Genomic DNA, 22,169 nt, shown 5'->3' with positions numbered 1-22,169 from the left:
CTGGTTTGGGATTTGGGTTGCCTCCCCAATGTCAAAATTTCCAACAGAGACATGAATTACATACTAGAATTCGTGAAAGAATTTGACCAAATGTCTTCAAACTGGAACATAAGGAAACCATTACTTGCATTTGTTTTCTCACCTAGAATCATGGCAAACACTAGTGTCTACTAAGATCAGATGATTGATAATTTGCTTTCTTCGTGAAAATATTGCAGCAATTTCATGTTCCCTCAGTCTTTGGTTATGCATTTGCCATATCAATCTTCCGGTGCTGTTGATATTGGTACCTGCAATAACCTGTCAAAAGAACAACGTCCAGTTAAATAGTGGAACCAGATAAGCATAATCTAGTTTCATAGCCTGAAAAAATACAAAAGAAACAAGCAAGTCTTCCCCACCACATTAAAACAAAATAAATGATTTCTATCCAATATGATTCCTTCTCCAGCTTCTTTTAATATTTTAATAAGATCCGCAGGACATCTTGCAAACTGCAGTTGAAAAGTATATTAGCCCCAGCTCATCCAATTCGGCCAATTTGGTGCCAACATGCTTTAATACAGATCCAGGAAAGTTAAAGTTGAACTTGAAGGCAAGCTTCACGTCCTTTCACCCTTTCGTCTTGCTTTTAATTATTTAACCGTAAATAGACAGCTGACCAGTCATCAGTTCCGAATTGTTATGATTTTGCTCAGCCATTCTTGGTGTCCATTCTTAGTGTTAAACAACTTCCATCCATAAAATTCTCATGCAGTTTGACCAATCCGACAAGCAAATCATTCTTCAGTTTACATAGTTACTTTTATAATATCATAGCAAAACCACCAAATTAAAAGATTCTTCAGTTTACATAGTTACTTTTATAATATCATAGCAAAACCACCAAATTAAAAGAATATCCTACTCATGATATTCTTGTTTCTCAGAAACAACCTCTGCAGGCTGGCATATTGCATGATTAGCTTGGAACTGTATGGGACCAATACTCACCAGACCTTGAAAGCAACTAATTGAGCCACATGTGTATATTGAGAGGTTTGATGATATTGACATTATCAAACATCTATTAATATATTTTATAATTATATAAGAAAAACCAACTAGAGTAATGTAGACGAGATCAAAGAAAATTCTAGATATCTAAACAATACCATGATATTATCTCTCTTAGAGTTCAATGGAGGGATAAGATGTACGTAAAAACTATCACAATTTGTAATTGTCGTACATACATTAAAAGTCTGGAAATCCTATAACAATTTCCACACAAAAATGATTAGAAGTTGTATAATCAACAGATTTCAAGCATACTCACTACACTGGATTTAAGCCACAAGCGAAACTAAATTTGTAAAAGCCAATTTGATGAAAAGCAATCATTAAGAACTTATGTGGATACAAACTTACAAAGTACGCTGCACTAAAAGGCAAGGATAAAAGTATGCCAAAATATAATTGGGGATGACTGCAATTCATAACTAATCAGGGTAGGCGAATAAGAAAGAAAGAACCTGAAAGTGCATGTTCTGAAATTCTCTGATCCGTTTGGGATCGTGATGGCCTTCGCTCGAATCGCTTGGTAATATACCTACGAGAGCCTTCACTAAATCCCACGTCTTTGAAATCTGAAAGAAGAGTACATGAACCCCAGCTCATACAATCCACTTCGGTCAACATTAGGGTTTATGATTACCTTTCGCCGCAGTAGGAAATGAGGTCGGCGGCGGACTGCCGTTGCACCTCATTGTCGGATTTCCCTCCGGCGAGAACTTTCCCCGAAATTGCTGCTTCCCTTCGATTCCATTGGATTCGGAGAGGAGGAAGATTGCTCGCGGCAGGAGAATGGTGCGGGGAGAGTCCAGCGGGTGGAAAAGGGGCGTAAACGAAGCTGCTTTACGAGCTCTACGAGTGGGCATTCGAACTTTATCGAATTTGAGCCCAGAACTGTTTTTTTTTTTTTAACCGAACTCGAGTATAAATTATTTAATTTGATAATTTAGACTGCTCGTGAATTTTAATATTATATTAATATAATATAATTATATATTAAATAAATAAATTTTGAGTACTTATTAGTAATAGTTTGAATAATTTAAGAACATATTCGAATTTTTTAAGCTGAATTTCAACCTGAACTCTGATTTGCACTAAATCTGAACTAAAAATTTTAAACTTTTCACGCTTCGAATTGAGCTCGAAGTCAATATAAGTAATTCGAGTTGAATTTGAGTTTAGTTTTTCTTTATATTCGGGTGGATAGTCTATTTTTTTCCGTTCGTATCAAATTAAAGATTTAATTAAATATTTAAAAATTTAAGGAAACATACATCATCTCATGAATATTGTGAAATAATTATCGCACAGATTTCAAAAGTCCTTATAGATTATACTTTAAAATTATCCCATAAGATTTATTGACCAACGTAGTTGGATATGAAATATTATCATGTTAAATTATAGGATTGAAATTTGATATATCTGAGTATATTTTTTTTATATCTTGGTCATTATCCTAATAGTTAATAGTCATCTGTGATTTACTTGATCCGTGATTTTCCTCATCTGTATTGACCTAGGGACAAATTAACAGGGGCGCTGGAGACGAGCAAATCACCTTTTGCCACATTGAGCAATGTGTACCTACCCTCAGGGCTATGGTACAGTTGTAAAAGCGCTCAGTTGTCTTCTAAGTACTCACAATTCGATTCCCAGTTACAACGTATTTGTAGGGATCTTTCCTAAAAATGGGACTTGCAACTAAGGGATGCTGGGCTTCTAGGCTGCCTGCCATAGGTATTTCCCGATTTACCCTGATGGCCGGTAGAAAATTTATGTGGGATCGAGCCAGTCACTCAAACTCGACGTTACTCAGTCTAGTTAATCATTGAGCAATGTGTACTTATTCATTGCTACCCATTTGCCACCATTGTGCAGTGCGTACCTACATTGATCAACTATAGTTTCTTGATTTACCTCTTCATATAGGGTCATGAGGCCAACCGTGTGGGGTCGTCGAGGTGGCGTATTCCACATTTTGCTATAATTGTACAGTGTGTACCTACCCCTGAGGCAGGATTGAGTTGATTAGTACGAGACAGAATTGTTATCATAGGGTAAAGGTTCGAATCTCGGCAAAGCCAAGGAAAAAAAGCTCTCCCCACACTGGCCCACTACAGCTTCCCGATTTATCTCCTCACAAATGGTCATGAGACCGACCATGTAGGGCCACTGGGATGGTGAATTCCACTTTTTTGCTTTTGCTATCATTGTGTAGTGTGTACATGCCCCAAGGCTATGGTATTATATATCTATTCTAGGGCTATGATATGTAGAAGGATACCAAGTTGTTATTTAAGTGATTCTATCTAGAAACGGTGAGTTGTGGACTACTAATGAGCTAGTTGGGAGTTTGATGAGAAGAAGACTTTGACAGGGGACGTCGGCGGATGCCTACAAACACTAACTGAAGAAGAGAAAAAACTGTTGGTAAACACATCCAGAGAGCCTCTAGCGTAGCTACTCCAATGATCAAGTGAGAATCCTGAAAAAAGAAGAGCAATGACCTAATGAGAGAGAGGCAATATACTTGCGTACCTGTGCCAGCGGAGAACAACTCCTTTTATAATGTTCTTGTAATCTCTGCATTTAATGAGACATCATATCACTACTTGATAATCTATCTAATCACCATGTTTCCACGGTATCCTACAGTCCCATCATCGATATGGGGAAGTATTGTGTATCTATGCAAAAATATAATCATCTGACTTTCTGACAAATTCATGTGTTATATTAATGATGAAACATGCTCATGGGCCAGAATGCCTATTGGGCAGCAATCATGAGATGAGCCACGTACATGGGCAAGATGAGGGGTGAATGGGCTATGAAAGTTTCTAAGTGGGGGTTTGAGCCATGTAGACAACTAGTAGATTGGGGAGCTAGGTTCTTTGGAATAAGTCCGATCGACATTAGCCAATCGGGAGATAAGGGGGAGCAGAGTCTTGTAGGCGTTTGATAAAGTTGGCAAGTTGGGCCCCTGATAGCCCATCCGATCAGCATTTGTCAATCGGGAGATGAGGGGGAACAGCTCCCCATAGGGGTCCAAGAGAGTTACGGAGCTGGCCCTTGAGAATCCATCCAATCAACATTAGCCTACCGGAAGATGAGGGAGAGTAGAGCCTCATAGGCGTTCAAGAAAGCTGAGGAGTTGGGCCCCTGAGAGCTCATCCGATCGGTATTAGTCTATCGGCAAATGAGGGAGAGAAGGGCTTTGTAGGTGTCCAGAGAGTTGGGAAATTAGGTACCTGAGAGCCCATCTGATTGGGAGATGAGGGGCAGCAGAGCTCCATAGGCGTCCAGGAGAGTTAGGAAACTAGACCCCTGAGAGCCCATTAGATCGACATTTAGCCGATCGGGAGATGAGGGAGAGCAGAGTCCCATAGATGTCCAAGAGATTTGGGGATCTGGCCCCTAAGAGCCCATCCGATCGACATTAGCCGATCAGGAGATGAGAGGAAGTAGAGCCTTGTAGGAATCTGAGAGAGTTGGGGAGTTGGGTCCTTGAGAGCTCATCCGATCGGCATTAGCTGATAGGAAGATGGGGGGGAGCAGAGCCCCGTAAGGATCCAGGAGAGTTTCAAAGTTAGGCCCCTAAGAGCACGTCTGATCGATAGTCGATTGAGAGATGAGGGGGAGCAGAGCTTCGTATGCGTCTGGTAGAGTTGGAGAGTTAGGCCCCTGAGAGCCGGCCCGTCCAATCTGCCCAAGCCGACCGGAGTGGAAAGATCTCATTGGGCAAGTTACTTGTCCTATCTTGGACTGTGACTGCCACCTACTCCAGCCCGCTGACCTTTGGACCCCTCTCCTTCAAGTTTAGTCGAAAAAAGCCTAGGACCAACTAACTAGATCCCCTCAGCTTTAGTTTCTTGACCAAATCCTTTATCCTGGTTGACATCATTCTACTATGCATGCTTATCATTGAAGCTTATCCTTCTCGAAAAGGAGTGTGTTAGATGCATGGTGATATGCTGTGATACGCGTGATAGTGTATCATAGTAATGATTCGCTGGTCACATCCATCATAAATATCTTTTTCTATAAGACCACCATGTGGCCTGCTCATGCCCAATTTTTTAATTCTCGAAGAGACATTTGATGTCTGTTGATTAGGTGGCTAGAGGTTTTAACTTTTTGATTGGACGACTGTGATAATTAACTCGCCCTTTTACCCTTGAGATCGAATGGTTGTGCTTCAACCTTCTGGATTTATAAGCTTTACTTATCTAAGGTTTTTGGCCAACGCATTCTTCTTCTTCTCTAGTGCTCATCGTCTACCATCGTGATTCCTTAGGTTTTCGACCTCCTTTATCTGTAAGTTCTTCCTAATTCTCTGTGGCTTTTTTTCAAATCATGGTCCTCAATGTTCCACTGCACATTCCTATCCTATGGTACACTTCCACTCTCTGATTTTAACAGTGAGGAGGTGAACTAGATCCGACTCACCTTCAAGCTTCCTCAGGATTACCAAAACATCATCCACAACCTAAAACTCAAATAAGGAAAGAAATTATAATTAACAGATTTTAATTCCAATCTTGTAAAGAAAGGAAATAGATTTTTACCTAAAAATAAAAGTAATTAACTTAATGATCTTAACTCAAATCAAGATACGAATCCAAACAAATCCTCTCTAAAATATACTAGAAATATGAAAATTACCCTAAATACCAAAAAATTTACCAAAAATAGTAAAAAGACCCTATTTAAAGGGCGAAATTTGGGGCTGAAGATAGTTATGATCCAAAAACAAATATAGGTTTTCGAATTCTGCAAGTGTGACGACAGACATGATTCCGAATCCCAAGTAAAAAGTTATCTCCGTTGGAAGTTTGAAGGCTCATATTGGGTTTCAACACGGGTTGGGCTTGCATAAGCCCGTAAGAGCTCATCTAAATGGCATTAGCCGATTGGGAGATGAGGAAAGCAAAGTCTCGTAGGTGTCCGGGAGTGTTAGGAAGTTGGCCCTTGAGAGCTCGTCATATCGGCATTTAGCTGATCGGGAGATGAGGGGGAGCAGAGCCCCATAGGCATCCGGAAGAGTTGGGAAGCTGAGGCCCTGAGAGCTCCTCCAATCAGTATTTAGCTAATCGGGAGATGAGGGGAAGTAGAGCCCCGTAGGCATCCGGGAGAGTTGGGGAGCTGGGCCTATGAGAGCTCATCTGATCGACATTAGCCGATTAGGAGATGAAGGGGAGCAGAGCCCCATAAGCATCCGAGAGAGTTGGGCCCCCAAGAGCCTGTCTGATCAACATTAGTCAATCGGGAGATGAGGGGGAGCAAATCCCCATAGGCCTCTAGGAGAGTTGGGGAGTTGGGCTCCTGAGAGTTCATTCGATCAACATTAGCCGATCGAGAGATGAGGGAGAGCAGATCCCTATAGGTGTCTGGGAGAGTTGGGGAGTTGGCCCCTAAAAGCCCGTCCGATCAACCCAGGCTGATGGGAGTGGAGAGATCCCACCGGGCAGGTTACTTGTCCTATATTGGACTTTGGCTGTCACGCACGAGGGTATACTTGTCCGCCAAATCAGATGGTACCCCCTAGTAATAGTATTGGAAATAATCAATATCAAATCATTTAAAGCCAACATAACAAGCTAGTAATGAAAATGCGTGTATGTATACATGTACATATGAACATACTTAAAACATGATTCAGAAAGAGAATTGAAAACATAAGCACCGAGAAAAAAACCAAACCCAAGCAACTCAACAGAAATCCAAATCGAGTAGGACCGACAGCCAGGACTTCTGAGTGACACAACACATCCTCTATCTGTTAACCTAAAATACAAAGAAAAAGACAAGGAGTAGTGAGTATAACGACTTAGCGGGTAGTTAGAAAGATAATAGATTATTTACATAATGTAAGGAGATCAAAAGATGCAGTCTAAGGTAAGATACTTACTGCAAAAGTAAGAAAGACAATATAAGGAACTGCTAACCAAAATATAAATGACTATAGAATCCTCCACTGACTTGTTCAACCAAATATAACCAATGAATCGAGAGTACATATGGTACATCCAAATCCTGCACAAATAAATACACAACTAGCATATAGCAAACATCTAACAAGTCCTTGTTAGTGCAGGTTGCACTAATAATTGAATATATGACAAATGGATTAAAGTTAGATATGTTATTTGTCTAACCTTTTTACCAAGTATGCAGGATTGAAAGATAAGGACTTGACACCAGGCTGAAACCCAATTATGTCTGAAGGACCTGATAACTGACACGAAGCCCAAATAGGTCAAGAAGTGACCTAATATTTGGCAGAAAGTTCAGTTGGGTCTGCGGGGCCTGACAACTAGCTGAAGAGATGAGGCATCTGGCAAGAAGACCTGGTGGGTCGAAGAATCAAATAGGTCTGCAATGGTAAGTGAGGTAAGCACTGGAGGAGAGAATTCCAGTGAGGGCGAGTCCCAGTTAGGGGTTATAGGTGTTAGTCCAGCTTAGAGTCATTTTGGAAGTCTAAGCTGAGACAATAACTAGATCCTGGTCTTGAGAAGACATGATCTAATTAATAATTTATTTATTTATTTTTACTATTCTAAACTCTGTGTTGTAGGGTATTTTTACTAATACTTTGATGCAGGGAAAAAGTTAGAAAAATCGAGTTCCAGTTGCCCAAACCTTGTCTAGGTGCCCGGAGTTGCTCCAGGGGCCCGAACAAGCTAGGTGAGGTAGGAGGTGACTAGCTGAGGTGGCGATCGCTGTTTGGCTGGCACACATCACGATCCAGGCGCCCGGAGATGAATAAAGTTTGCAGATAAACTTTTGACGAGGTGCAGTCATGTCACCACACTCCAAAAGCCCGAAGAAGAGCTCTAGGTGCCCAAAACAACCTATACAAGTAGCTTCAACTAGCAGCTTTAAAACACAAATTCCTATTACTTTCATACTCCCACGTTGCTCCGAAAAGATCTCCGAAACTGTTGGTGCAAGTTGCACCAGAATCAAACCTGAGTTTTGATGTTGTCAAAGGTTCCAAGTTAAGTCTTGTTGTGATCTAACAAGTTGATTGAGTGTGCAGGATGTCTACTCAACTGGAAAAGTCCTAGCTGGAGGCTAGGCAGAAAAGTCTTAGCAGATCGTGCAACCTAGGTGCAAGTCCAAGTAGGTCAAGGGGACCCAATGCTTGGCGGTGTGATCGAGAAGTCTGGAGGACTGAAGATCAAAAGAAAAGTCCTGGGGAGCCGATCAAGGCTAAGTGAAAAGTCCAAACTGGATCTGGAGGATCAAAGTTTGGCAGGTAGGTTGAGGTAAGCAAACTGGAGGAGTGACAGTGAGGTCGGGTTCCCAGAGGGAACAACCTTAGGTCGCTGATCCAACTGAAGAAACCGAGAAGGTTTCAAAGTTGAGATCAAGACAGTTCTACTGTCTTTTATATTACTCATGCATTATTATTGTGTTAACCTTTATGTTGCAGGATGTTTTTGTTCTAACACTGTTTTGCAGGTCAGGCTTGATTGGTCGACCGAACCAGAGGATCAGTCGACCGAAACAGAAGTTATCAAAGCAGTGTTTCAGATCAGACCAAAACAGACTGAGGCCGATCAAAGATTGATCGGTCGACCGAACAATAAGATCGGTCGACCGAACCTTGGTGACTCAGCACAGCCAGTGCATCAGACACGATCAGCAAGCAAAGGAAAGAAGGGTTGATCGGTCGACCGAACAAGAGGATCGGTCGACCGATCCAATCAACATTAAACGTGCATTAATTCAAGATTCTGGCAGACTTCGACGAACAAGGTAAAAGCTTGTTCGGTCAACCGATAAAAGGGTTCGGTCGACCAAACCATTGAAGACCAGTTAATGCAGAATTTACGAGCCAGCATCAGACTCCAGCTGTGGGTGATCGGAGCTGGTTCGGTCGACCGAACAGAGGGATCGGTCGACCGAACCTCAGTGCACCTATAAATTAAGGCTCGAGGTCAGAGGCCAGCAACAACTTTACTGATCAAAAAATTGTTGTTCTGCAAGCTGCTTGAAGCAACAAGTCTCCATCAATCTCTGCATTCGCGCTGACCACAAGCTTCGACTTTCAAATTCATTTGTCGGTAAATTTATTATTGTTGCACTTAAATTATATAAGATAATAGAGCTGTTACTATCTTATATCTCTTGTACTTGTACGATCTGCTTCTCTCCGAGGAGTTCGGAGAGAAGAGTTTTAGTGCTTTGCCCATCGGTGCGGTCAAGGACTGCTGGCCTTCAGTAGGAGTCGAGCTAGGCTCCGAACGAAGTAAAATACCTTGTCTCTCTTTATTTTCCGCTGCACGACTTTGGTTTCAAAAGAAAAGAATAGTTTTAAAGCGTGCGATATTCACCCCCCCCCCCTCTATCTCTTCAAACGATCCATCAGAAATACCACAACATTCAAAGCTGGAACGAGATAACGGCACGAAGGCCGGCACATGACGGGACTGAAAGACACTCAAATCAGTGACAACAGTAATAGTGGCCAGGTCAGTGCTAAGGGACCCGCCGAATCCGTATCGAGGAAGCCGCGTTGGGCCACCGACGACCGAGGGAGAGGGAGGTAGCATGGAGGTGACGCCTGGGCCACCAACGTGTGGAGGGGGGTTGTGCGGCCGGCCAACGACCACCGCTGATGAAAGTGGTGGTTGCGCAGGGACCAAGGGTGGCAGCAGCCTCTCCAAATGACGAGAAGGAATGGCGTGTCGGAGGGTTGCCTGCTTGAGGAGAGGAGTAGGCAGAAGTGCTACCGACGAGGGGAAGGAGAGAGAGAGAGAGGGGCGGTTCCGGCGAGAAGTGCTCGGAGGTAGAGAAGCGGCTGTGTTAGCAGCGACATTGCGAGGAGGAAGAGAGGCGGAGTCCGTGGGGAAGAGATGGCTGCGGCGGCATCGCATGAGGAAACGACGAAGGCATTTGAGACCGGCTCGCGTGGGTGAGGAGAAGGAGAGGGGCAGTGGTCGGTCTGTCCGGCGACGGCATGGCGAGGAGGACGAAGGAAGCAGTGTTGTCGTCGCCGACGTCGAGAGGAGAAGTAGGAAGGGGGGAGATCGTCGCCGGTGGCCGTAGCTAGAGGGTGGCAGCGCGAAAGGGAGCAGCTGCGGTGGCACGGTGAGGAGAAGGAGAGGAGAAGAGGTGGAGGCGAACGGTCGGCATTGGCGCCGACTGTGTCTCCCTCGCGTCGTGATGGCAGCGGAAGTAGGGAAAAACCCGAAAGAAAAAAACCTCCCCCTCCATTCTGCATGCTACAGTATTCTCTTAAAACCTTATACAATGCTTTTACCAAATTGCCCTTCCCTTTTCCACTTATTTCTCCCCTGCCATAAACCATATCCACATCACAAGCCTCCCCTTCAAGTCTAGTCGAAGGAGGCGCAAGTCCGACTGACTAGACCAAGCCCCAAAGCAGAATCGCTACCGAACGTGGAATCAGATCACTAGGCTCGTCTTATCACGTCAAACGAGCGACGAGGAATAATGTGAAGCATATGCTGAGCAAGCGATCGATCGGATGTTGAGGGCGACTGAGTGACAACGGGAAGACGCTCAAGCGATACTGAGCATAGTGATAGGGCTATAATAAATCAAGACCGAACGATCGAAAAATATCGACCGAGTAGTAGAGAAAATGTCGATCGAATGAAATAAGAACAAGCGAGCGATGTCCAGCGCGCCATCGAAAAAATACCGACCAGGAAACAAATATAACGTTGATCGGTCGAACTAAGAATGGGCGAGCGAGGTCCAATGCGCGATCGAGAAAGTGGCGACCGAGTGACAATAAATCACGATCGAGTAATCGAATAATGCCGACCTGGTAATCGAAAAATGCTGAGCAAGTCGAACGACGATGGGTGAGCGGTATCAAACGTGTGACCGAGAAAATGTAGACCGAGCGACAGTAAATCACGACCGGGCAATAAAAGAGAATGATGGACTAGCAGGCCATGATCGTGACCGAGCAAGTGTCGACCGAGCAACAGTAAATCCCGACCTGGCAATAAAGAGAATGATGGACTAGCATACCATGATCATGACCGAGCGACTGTAAATCGCGATCGAGCAATAAAGAGAATGATGGGTGCACAAAGTCGTGAGCGCAACCGAGCGAGTGTTGACCAAGCGACCATAAATCACGACCTGGTAATCAAAAAATGTCGATCTGGAGATAGAGAGAATACCTATCAAGCAAAATAAGAACGGGCGAACGATATCGAGTGCGCAATCAAGAAAAACATTTAAGCGATAGGTCGATCGACACAAAGCGAGTAGCCAAGTGGTACCAACGAATGTTCAAGCCAGCGACCAAGCAACAGCAACGAGCGAAATGCGAATGGCGAATGTCGGGCCGAGCGGCGAGTGGAGCGAATATGATGAGTGATGAGCAGAGCGGCAAGTGTGCGGTGAGTGCCGACCGAGCTACATCGGTGAGCAAAACGCGAACGATGAGTGCTAAGCAGAACGGCGAGTGAAGCGAGTATGATGAGTGTCTGGCAGAGCGGCAAGTAAGCGGTGAGTGCCGACCGGGCAACAGCGATAAGCGAAACGCAGATGATAAGTGTCGAGCAAAGCGACGAGTGAAGCGGTGAGCGCCGACTGGGCAACAGCGGTGAGCGAAACAAAGATGATAAGTGCCGAGCAGAGCGACGAGTGGAACGGTGAGTATGATGAGTGCTGGGCAGAGCGGCAAGTGAGCGGTGGGCGTGATAAGTGATGGACAGAGCAGAAAGTGGAGTAGTGCGGGCCGACCGGGAGGTCGTTGGACGTGAGAGCATTGCTCACTTATAACTCGTACTGAGGCGAGAGCCTGGGACAGTCGACCGGTATGGTCGTTGGGCATGAGAGTCGTGCTCACTTATAACTCGCACTGAGGCGAGAGTCTGGGGCAGCCGACCGGGACGGTCGTTGGGCGTGAAAGACATGCTCACTTAGAACTCGCACTGAGGCGAGAGTCTGGGACAGCCGACCGGGAAGGTCGTTGGGCGTGAGAGCCGTGCTCACTTATAACTCGCACTGAGATGAGAGTCTGGGACAGCCGACCGGGAATGTCGTTGGGCGTGAGAGTCGTGCTCACTTATAACTCGCACTGAGGCGAGAGTCTGGGACAGCCGACCGGGACGGTCGTTGGGCGTGAGAGTCGTGCTCACTTATAACTCGCACTGAGGCGAGAGTCTGGGATAGCCGACCGGGACGGTCGTTGGGCGTGAGAGTCGTGCTCACTTATAACTCACACTGAGGTGAGAGTCTGGGACATCCGACCAGGAAGGTCGTTGGGCGTGAGAGTCGTGCTCACTTATAACTCGCACTGAGGCGAGAGTCTGGGACAGCCGACCGGGACAGTCGTTGGGCGTGAGAGTTGTGCTCACTTATAACTCGCACTGAGGCGAGAGTCTGGGACAGCCGACCGGGAAGGTCGTTGGGCGTGAGAGTCGTGCTCACTTATAACTCGCACTGAGGTGAGAGTCTGGGACAGCCGATCGGGACGGTCGTTGGGCGTGAGAGTCGTGCTCACTTATAACTCGCACTGAGGCGAGAGTCTGGGACAGCCGACCGGGAAGGTCGTTGGGCGTGAGAGTCGTGCTCACTTATAACTCACACTGGGGCGAGAGTCTAGAGGCGTGAGAGCATAGCTCACTTATAACTCGCACTGGAGCGAGAGTCTGGGACCCGACCGGGAAAGACGTTGGCCGTGAGAGCCTACTTATAACTCGCACTGGGGCGAGATTCTGGAATCCCGACCGAGAGGTAATCTGGAGACCTGACCAGTACTTGATTTGGAGACCTGATCAGGAATTGATCTGGAGGTCTGACCAGGACTTGATCTGGAGACCTGACTAGGAAACAATCCGATGGCCTGCCTAAGAAACAATCTGGAGGCCTGACCAAGACTTGATCTGGAGACATGACCAGGAATTGATCTGGAGGTCTGACCAGGACTTTGATTTGGAGGTCTGACTAGGAATTGATTTGGAGACCTGGCCAGGAAACAATTTAAAGGCCTGACAAAGAAGCAATCTGGAAGTCTGACCGGGAATTCGTCTAGAAGCTCGACCGAGAATTGGTCTAGAAGCCCGACCGAGAATTGGTCTAGAAGCCCGACCGAGAGATCGTTAACGATACTCTGATCCGAGATCGGTAGTGATACTCTGGTTCGAGACCATTGGCGATAGCTCAACCCCGAACGGGGGAGGATAAGCCTTGAAGCCCATAGAAACGGATCCCATAGCGATATGTGGGAATAAAGCCTTTATCATACCTAATCGCGAAGTGGTGTCAACCGACTGACGATCTGTCTCGGTCCCTCAACTCCCGAATACCCGTGGAGCGAGGGGAGAAGATAAAGGGTGCGAAGCCGACATAAGGGAGCAGAGCCCATAGTCATAGAAGGAAGCAGAGCACCGTGGGTGAAGAGAGCAACACCTCTAGATGTAAGAGGTTGCACTACAAGTGAAGGATGCAGAGCATATAATAATAATAGAGTGAATAGAAGTAAGAAAATGTTGAGCCCCATGGTGAAGGTTGCAGAGCCTGTAGCAATAAGAGGATGCAGAGCCTCATGGCGAAGGGTGCAGAGCCTGTAGCAGTAAGAGGATGCAAACTCTCATGGTGAAGGGTGCAGAGCCTGTAGCAGTAAGAGAATGCAAACCCTCATGGTGAAGGGTGCAGAGCCTGTAGTACACCTGATCGGGGAGCTGGGCCTTTGGTCCCTAATTGGAGAGTAAGGCCCCTAGCTTGTAATCAAAGAGCGAGGCCCCTAGATCTTGATCGGGAAGTGGTACTACGAGTCAATGATCGGGGAGTTGTCCCTAGTGTATGAGCGGGGAGTTGTGTCCCAAGTGTATGTGTGGGGAGTTGGGCCCTTAGTGTCCGATCAAAAATCGAAGGCCCTAGTCTTTGATCAAGGAGTTAGGATCTTACTCTCTTATCAAGGAGCTATATCAGTTCTTATAATCGTAAAAAGGGAGCAGAGCTTGTAGCGTACCTGATCGGGGAGCTGTGTCAACTGGCTAAGGGTTTGTCTCAGTCCCTTAACTCCCGAATACCCGTGGAGTCAGGGAAAAAACAAAATAGAAAAACTAACCTGTCAGCCAGCTGAAACTCCACTCGATCCCTCAACTCCCGAATACCGGTGGAGTGAGGATAGAAGATAATATATGTGTCGAGATCCTCCGGGATTGTGATAATAGCATAGAACCTCCTGACGTCGTCCATCTTCACGTTCCAGAACAGGTGAAGGATGTTCCCACATATGGCGCCAAATTGATCCCGTCCGGAAGCTGAGTCGGATGGACCGTCGGGTGAGGTGGCGAGAGTGTTGACGGAGTCGCAATGTCCCAGAGGAGGGGTGTGCTGAGATGACTTCTGTGTTGACCAAGTCTTCAAAAGTCCTCTGGTCAACGCTACCTACAGCCAGTGATCGGGTCCCCCCGGTCCCAGGTACCCTGAGGCTCGAGGCAGATCCAACGAATATATGAGTAACAGGCTAATAATATGATAGTGAAATAAATGAGAGGTGAGTACGAAAAACGTACCCTGGCCTAGGGGCGCCCTCGGATGGGACGCGGCTCGAGTTGTCGCGACTCGGAAGAGTAGATGACTCTGATCAGGCTGGATCTGACGATGAGGAGTCGAACACAGCACGCCATCGGAAGACGACATGCAGATCGGGATAAGACACCGGCACGCAGACCGGGAGATACTGACGGCACGTAGGCCGGGACACGAACTTAGCACACAGACCGGAAAATGAGATCGGCACGTAGGCCGAGACGCGAAATCGACACGTAGGTCGGGACATGACTTCAACACGCAGGCCGAGATGAAACACCGACACGCAAATCGGAAAAATAACAAGAGCAGAATACGGCTAAATTAGTGGGCGCCAAATAATAACCAAGGCACGAAGACCGAAACACCACAACATTCAAAGCTGGAACGAGATAACGACACGAAGGTCGGCACATGACGGGACCGGGAGACGCTCAAATCAGTGATAACAGTAATAGTGGCCAACTCGGTTCTAAGGGACCCGCCGAATCCGTATCAAGGAGGTCGCGTTGGGCCACCGACGACCGAGGGAGAGGGAGGTAGCATGGACGCGGCGCCTGGGCCACCAGCGTGTGGAGGGGGGTTGTGCGGCCGACCGACGACCACCGCTGGGCGCTGATGAAAGTGGTGGGTGCGCAGGGACCAAGGGCGGCAGCAGCCTCTCCAAACGACAAGAAGGAATGGCGTGTCGGAGGGTTGCCGGCCTGAGGAGAGGGGCAGGCAGAAGTGCTGCCGGCGAGGGGAAGGAGAGTGAGAGAGGGGCGGCTCCGGCGAGAAGTGCTCGGAGGCAAAGAAGCGGCTGTGTTAGCAGCGACATTACGAGGAGGAAGAGAGGCGAAGTCCGCGGGGAAGAGATGGTTGCGGCGACATCGCACGAGGAAACGACGGAGGCATTTGAGACCGGCTCGCGTGGGTGAGGAGAAGGAGAGGGGCAGTGGTCGGTCTGTCCGACGACGGCATGGCGAGGAGGACGAAGGAAGCAGCGCTGTCGTCGCCGGCATCGAGAGGAGAAGTAGGAAGGGGGGAGATCATCGCCGGCGACCGTAGCTAGAGGGTGGCAGCACGAAAGGGAGCAGCGGCGGTGGCGCGGTGAGGAGAAGAGGTGGCGGCAAACGGCCGGCGTTGGCGCCGACTGTGTCTCCCTCGCGTCGTGATGGCGGCGGAAGCAGGGAAAAACCCGAAGGAAAAAACCTCCCCCTTCATTCTGCATGCTACAGTATTCTCTTCAAACCCTATACAACAGTTTTACCAAATTGTCCTTCCCTTTTCCACTTATTTCTCCCCTGCTATAAACCATATCCACATCAACTAGCAATATCTCATCCGATCTTAGTATGAGTCAAATTCCGAACCGGATTAGTGTATATAAAAAAAACTCTTCTCTTCCCTTAACAACTTGACGATCGAGCTAACCCTGATTACCTACTTTCACATGATCTACATCAAACTGTGGGATGACAATTGTCGAGTGTTTACCACATCCGACATTTGCTTCATCAAGCAAATATGAAATAGATCATAACAAACTATTTACAGTGCCAAAGAGATCAAGCATCAAGCATCTACTGACGCCCGTGAAACATCAAGCATCTGCAGCAGAAAGCTGAAGCAAAAACTTGCAAATTGAAGTAATTAGCGTCCTACGTAAGCTTGCTTGTAGCGGCGGAAGAGATCCTCGGTCTGCGCGTTCTTGAAGGCGCAGCAGCCGATGATGTAGATCCAGATGAAGACGACGGCGGCGACGATGAGGGCGACGTTGGCCTTGCGCCACTCGCGGCGTAGGTTCCCCAGCAGCCCCGCCTTGCAGGAGGTGCAGTCGTAGCAGAGCTGACCCTGGTCGTTGCTCCACGCCGCGCAGTCCACGTCCCCCAAGGGGTTGCTCGGGTTGATCCACACCGTCGGGTTCACGTACGCGTACCCGCACATCGTCGGTGGTTTGCAGCATCCCGACTACATAAAACGAAAATCAAACTGATTCGATCAAGTGGATTCCAGCATCGCATCTTGATTGCGATAGCAAAAACAAAAACAGAAGATGGCTTCTGCGGCACTCCCAACTTGTCATTTTCAATGAATTGTGGGAAAAGCCATCAGTTATTAGATGATTTAAGCAGTTTTTGAAAGCAAAAAGAAAAACAGGAAAATCATTATTATTATTATTATTATTATTATTATTGCAATGTAACGAGCAGTATAATAATGATTCTGGAAACAGAGTGGAAGAAAAGGTAGGTAGAGGTGTACTTTTGTTCTGTTTACACTGACAAGGATGAACGCAAAACAGGCTTGCAACACTTGCAAATTAGGGATTTTGGAGGCAGAAATTGGAACTGGCCTAGAGAAGCATAACATCTGGGATTAGAGGATTTTTAGGAAAAAGGCGCAAATTAGAACTGACCTGGAGAGGCGATAGATCGGTCTGGAAATACTGCTCGACAGTGAGAAAGGGCTGCTCGCGGCCGAGCCTCTGGCAGACGTCGGAGGCACTGAGGCAGAGGCGGATCCGTGCCCAGTGGTCGACGACGTAGTGGCGGAGCCAAGCGGAGTAGCCGGCGAGGTGGTACTCGCGGTAGGACCGGCCGGGGATGTGGTAGGAGCCGTCAGGGCGGGTGACGACGAAGGCGAAGACGAGGAGAGCGAGGAGGAGAAGGATGAGAACGACCATGAAGAAGAGGTAGGCGGCGAGGAGGCCCTGTTTGTTCCAGTACGCACCGACGAAGCCAGCGAGGGAGACGAGGAGGAGGAGAACGCCGAGGATAATGACAGGCCAGCGGGCAAGCCGGAGGCACTCGTTGTCCTGCTTGGAGGCGAGCCAGATGCCGGCGCCGATGACGGGAACGGAGCAGAGAAGGCCGACGAAGTTGAGGGAGGCGGTGATGTTGTTGCTCACGCCCATGGCGACGAGTGGGGAAACTTGGCGATCGATCGATTCGTTTACTTAGCTCAGCAAAGACCGCCCTGTGCGCGTTGGTTGAAGAGACGGAGCAGGGCGAGGCGGCGTGGAAGCGCCTAACGCGTTCGCTGCCGCTGCTAGCTTTCCTTTGTTCCTTTTCCACACAGTCGAAGTAGATGATGATGATGCTGCTGCGCTGTCATGGGTCGGTGGCATACAAAAAGGGCTCGTTAGAGGAGATATAATTGTCGATAAATGAAAGAAATATAAATTTGAGAAGTTTTTTCGGCTTGTTTTTTAGGAGCGGACACGTTTTGTTTTTTTTTTTTATTAAAAAAAATAAATTCTAATTTTAAAATTAGTACGAGTGGTATTCCCTTCCCACTACTATATTGTTTTCATGTAATGGGCTTGATGTAGAACTGATATTAGATTCTATTATACTCTCATAATATGAAAAAATATTAAGCACAGTATGAATATGATATCTGATATAAAAAATTACATGTTTAAATTAGGCCTGATATTAAATCATATCAAGTTCATCGTGAATTTGATATATTAGGATTTTTGATGGTCGGCTAGAGGAGAGGTGAATAACCCTTGCATAAATTAAAAAAAAAAACTTTCTCGACATACAACTTAAATAAAATAAATACTTACTTAAAAATGAATAATAAACTGAAAAGAAAGAGACATAACAAATTACTTGGTTACAACTGAGGAGGTTGTTAAACCAAGGTGAAAAAACAAACTAAAAAATCTCCTCTGGGTGGAGAAATCGCTTACAACATTCAAAACTCGCAAAACAAAGCTAAACAAGAACTAGAAAATGTACAAGTATTGTTTCAAACTATTCTATATTATTGTAAAGTTTTGGGAGTAAGGCTGCTTATATAGTCTTGCTCGGGGCGCTTGGAAGGATTTCAGACGTCTGGAGGGGGATAAAATTTTATCCCCTTCGTAACAGATCACGGTCAAACATGATCTGGATAAACTTCGATTCCGGACACTCGGACTAAGAAAGTCAACCAAGTTGACTTTTTTAGTCCGGGCATTCCGCTAAGGTTCTTCTTACTTGAGTGATCTCGGTCATTTGGAATAGGGTTTACCCGAACCCAACTTCCGACCTTCTTGAGTAAGTTTCCGCTCTTAGCTTCTCGTCCCTCAGAAACGTCCCACGCCTCCTTCTCATCCGCCCGCGTATTCTTCTGCTGCACCTCATCCCTCAGACGCACTGAGTCTGTCGGCTCTCTCCCGTACCGTCCTTCTTGCTAGCTGTGTCTTTTGCTCAATATCCTGTACTACTAAATTCCTACACACTTAGACATAGGATTAAACATAATAAGACCTAACCTAACTTGGGTTGATTACATCAAAATAATCCTAGGGTACCAACATGATATGGGATCATATTAGATCTAATGGTGGACCTGATATGAAAATATATCAAGCCCTTTTTAATCCTAGAGAGAGGATATATAAAAAAATAATAAAAAAGAAGGGATTTAAGAGGTTGACGGGAGGGGTTGGAATAATACTATTTTTTATATTCTTTTTTATAGTTTTAAAATTAGGATGTTTTTTTAGATAAATAAAGTAGCGTAACGGCTCCTTTTTATAAAAATCTAAAGTTTTTTAGGTCGAATATCTTAAAAGATTAATCTATTTATTGATAGATTTTATTTATTTACTCGGGTATTTATTTAGGGAAAGTTGTGGTAAAAGATATTTAACTTTTGGGTTCCAATTGAAGACGGATGAAATAAATACCGAATGATTATTAATTATTAATGTAAATAGACCAAGAATGAAAAGAACAGGCTCGAATGTACCGAATTTTAATCTTAAAAATCTACATTATAACACTATATTCTTACTGTTCCAAGAAGATGATCGGCAATATTATCTCGTGTGATAAAAAGATAATTCATTCGCCTCTAGCGTTTTCGTTAATCTGTTCCTAGATTAACATGAGAAAGTAAATAACAAATGACTACTAACAATTAGTGTAAATGATCAAAATATGAACGAGATCATACTCGGATGAATTAAGTTTCAATCCTAATATCTCATATAGTAATATGCTATAGTAATACCATATTATCTCATATGGTAAAAAATAATTCGTTCGTTCTTAATATTCTTTTTAATTTATCCTTAGATAAATATGAAAAAGATAAATTATAAATAACTTACTCATTATTAGGGCACATAATAAAATATAAAAAGAAATATATTTGAATGACCAAGTTTTGATTTAAAATTTTATATGATAATATTTTATATTTTAACTAACGTACCGCTTTTTTTTAGACAAATACCACATTATCTGGGTATTACATGTGGTTGAGAAGCTCCAACATTTTAAAAAAAATACGTGCACTGCGTACATCCATGGTCACGCCAGCATCTCCTTCAAGTTCCGAAATCTCGCGACCTTGTCAGAAAACTGTCACATTATAATAAATAGTTCATGTAATCCTGGAACTGATATTGACTCGGATACAGGAGCTTGGGAGCAGGGAAAATTAATGGCAGCTCCGAAGTTATAGAAGGGAAAATTTGTATGCACTTCGTAATCATAATTTAAATTTTACATGTAATTTTTATTGTTAAAAAAATTTAGTTCCACTTCTTAATTAAACATGATACATATTAATTTATTTAATTATCTCTTATATTAATTCTCTATAAATTAAGCACATTAAAATAGAATTTCATATATTTTCTATTAGATTGAGGATAATTTTTTTTATCTCAATTGGATAAAAAATATATTAATTTTTTTTAAAATAATATTCAATTAGATGAAAAATATATTAAATTTTTTTTAAATGGTACTAAATTTAAGATGAACTATATTAAGTGAGAAAAAAATCATACTCAATTTACTTAATTATAATTTAAAGTGTTAAATTTAAAAAAATTACATTCATTTTTAGACTTTTATATATTAAAAATACAAGAAATAATTAAATAATCATGAAAAAAATTAAAGTATATAAAATTTTACATAAAAAAATTGAAAAAAAAAAGTTTTTTTATATAAGGAGTATATGTATAATTGAAATTGTATTTAAAAATTTTTCTCCAATTTACTCAACGTCGCCATGGAGAGCTTGCTCTCTGCTTCTCAGTAATTACTTTGACTTTTGTAGATGCCATTGCTCACCAGCTCCGCTTGGTCCCTCAGATTGACGAAGATCCTACAACCAGCACCCATTCTCCGTCCTTGAAGAACTCTGGGCCGGGGGCGGGCACAGTGCCGTCCCGGAGGAGCAGGATGATGCCACGCTCCAGCATCAATGTGGCTGCGGAGCCCCAGGATGTTCTCCGGTGATGGTAGATTAAGCTACACTCCCAGTCTACCTCACTGACATTGCTTTATTTATACAAGATTGTGGCCGGTGTGGATGTGCTGCGTAGATCATAAATTGGCCCTATATATGGTAGTTCATCATGCCTCCGAAGAAATTAAGGAATTGATGAATTTTATGTTCAATAAATTAGTTCATCTATTTTTTTATCGATTCAAAATCTTACCAAAAATTTAAATTTAATTTAATTTTTTTTATAAAAAAACAATACTGAACACCAAGTGCATACATTTCACCGTGGCCATAACCTCGCAAGAACAATATCGGCAGCAGCGGTTGAATGGTGACCGTTGCCTTCAAAAAATGATAATCATAATTAACGTTATTGATTATTTTGATTAGTTCAGTCTTATAAAAATTTTCATTGAACAAATCGTCAAGCACATATGATGATAGTCTAGAAGTTTAACATCCTTTAATTAAGCTCTTATTTAGAAGAAATTTTTTTATAAATATATTAAAATTGGGAATCAAATTGTAAATATCTAGATAACAATTTAAATATTCTATCATCATGATACCATAACCCCGACGAAACAGTTGTCTTCAAGCCATATCTGGCATGGATTCTTCTTTTAAAATTTGATTTATTAATCTAAACCAACGGAGAGTGACCGTTCCTCTTCCCAGTTTCCAATGGCCGCCAATACTAAATTAATGTTGATTTTCTTTGGATCTGCTAGCCTACAGTAATTCAGTTCCAGCAGAATGCTTTTCCTGATCAGGGCTAACAGAGGGACATACCTGATAAGAAATTGAGAGCAGTTCTAGAACCATAACACATACTATTTACAAGATCACGATGAAACTTCGTTCAAAAATAACACTATACCAGATAATTATCCTATTAGGCCAAGATACCAAGATATTAATCGTACCTGTCGTAATAACTTTAAAATAGTAGAAAGAGAAAATTAGAAGAACTGAGAACATTTAATTAAAAGGCCGAGAGCTATATGGAGTAAGTGTTGGTTGACAGATAGAGAAATGAGCACATACAGCTTCGAGCATGAATAGCCTCTCATGCAAGAAAGCACCGTATGTGCTCACTCTCTTCTGTCACCCTCCATGCATTCCTCACCCAACCATTTATGCTTGTCTGAACCAAAAGGCCATGAAAAGCAAAAGATTACTCTTCAGCTAATGTGGCAACACAAAGCAAGCATCGAAGAGATCGATCTAATCACTGTTTGTTTGGATGGTGTAACACACAGGGGTTACTGGGTTTATATATAGCAGAGATTTGGTACTGTTACATTGCCTATTTATTGGAACTTTGCAGAAGAATATAACTGCTTATG

General features: G+C 44.2%; 1 protein-coding gene across 1 annotated transcript; it reads right to left on the bottom strand.

Annotated features, from left to right (window-relative positions):
• Nucleotides 1–15,912: 15,912 nt before the first annotated feature.
• LOC122000755 (tetraspanin-2-like) lies at nucleotides 15,913–17,709 on the bottom strand. The gene is made up of 2 exons (XM_042555204.1): nucleotides 16,994–17,709; nucleotides 15,913–16,545 (listed from the first exon to the last, which is right to left on the bottom strand). The coding sequence occupies exons 1-2, from the start codon at nucleotides 17,489–17,491 to the stop codon at nucleotides 16,228–16,230; spliced, it is 816 nt and encodes a 271-aa protein (XP_042411138.1). The 5' UTR covers nucleotides 17,492–17,709; the 3' UTR covers nucleotides 15,913–16,227.
• Between the last annotated feature and the right edge of the window lie 4,460 nt (nucleotides 17,710–22,169).

This window comes from Zingiber officinale, chromosome 7A (assembly GCF_018446385.1).
Source record: "Zingiber officinale cultivar Zhangliang chromosome 7A, Zo_v1.1, whole genome shotgun sequence".
Lineage (NCBI taxonomy): Eukaryota > Viridiplantae > Streptophyta > Magnoliopsida > Zingiberales > Zingiberaceae > Zingiber > Zingiber officinale.
This window is presented reverse-complemented; position numbering and strand designations above follow the sequence as displayed.

Excerpts from the sequence above, each read along its gene's own strand:
- LOC122000755 (XM_042555204.1), bottom strand. The coding sequence starts at position 17,491 with ATGGGCGTGAGCAACAACATCACCGCCTCCCTCAACTTCGTCGGCCTT. Across the intron at positions 16,546-16,993 it reads CCGATCTATCGCCTCTCCAG|TCGGGATGCTGCAAACCACC; the intron begins GTCAGTTCTAAT and ends CGTTTTATGTAG.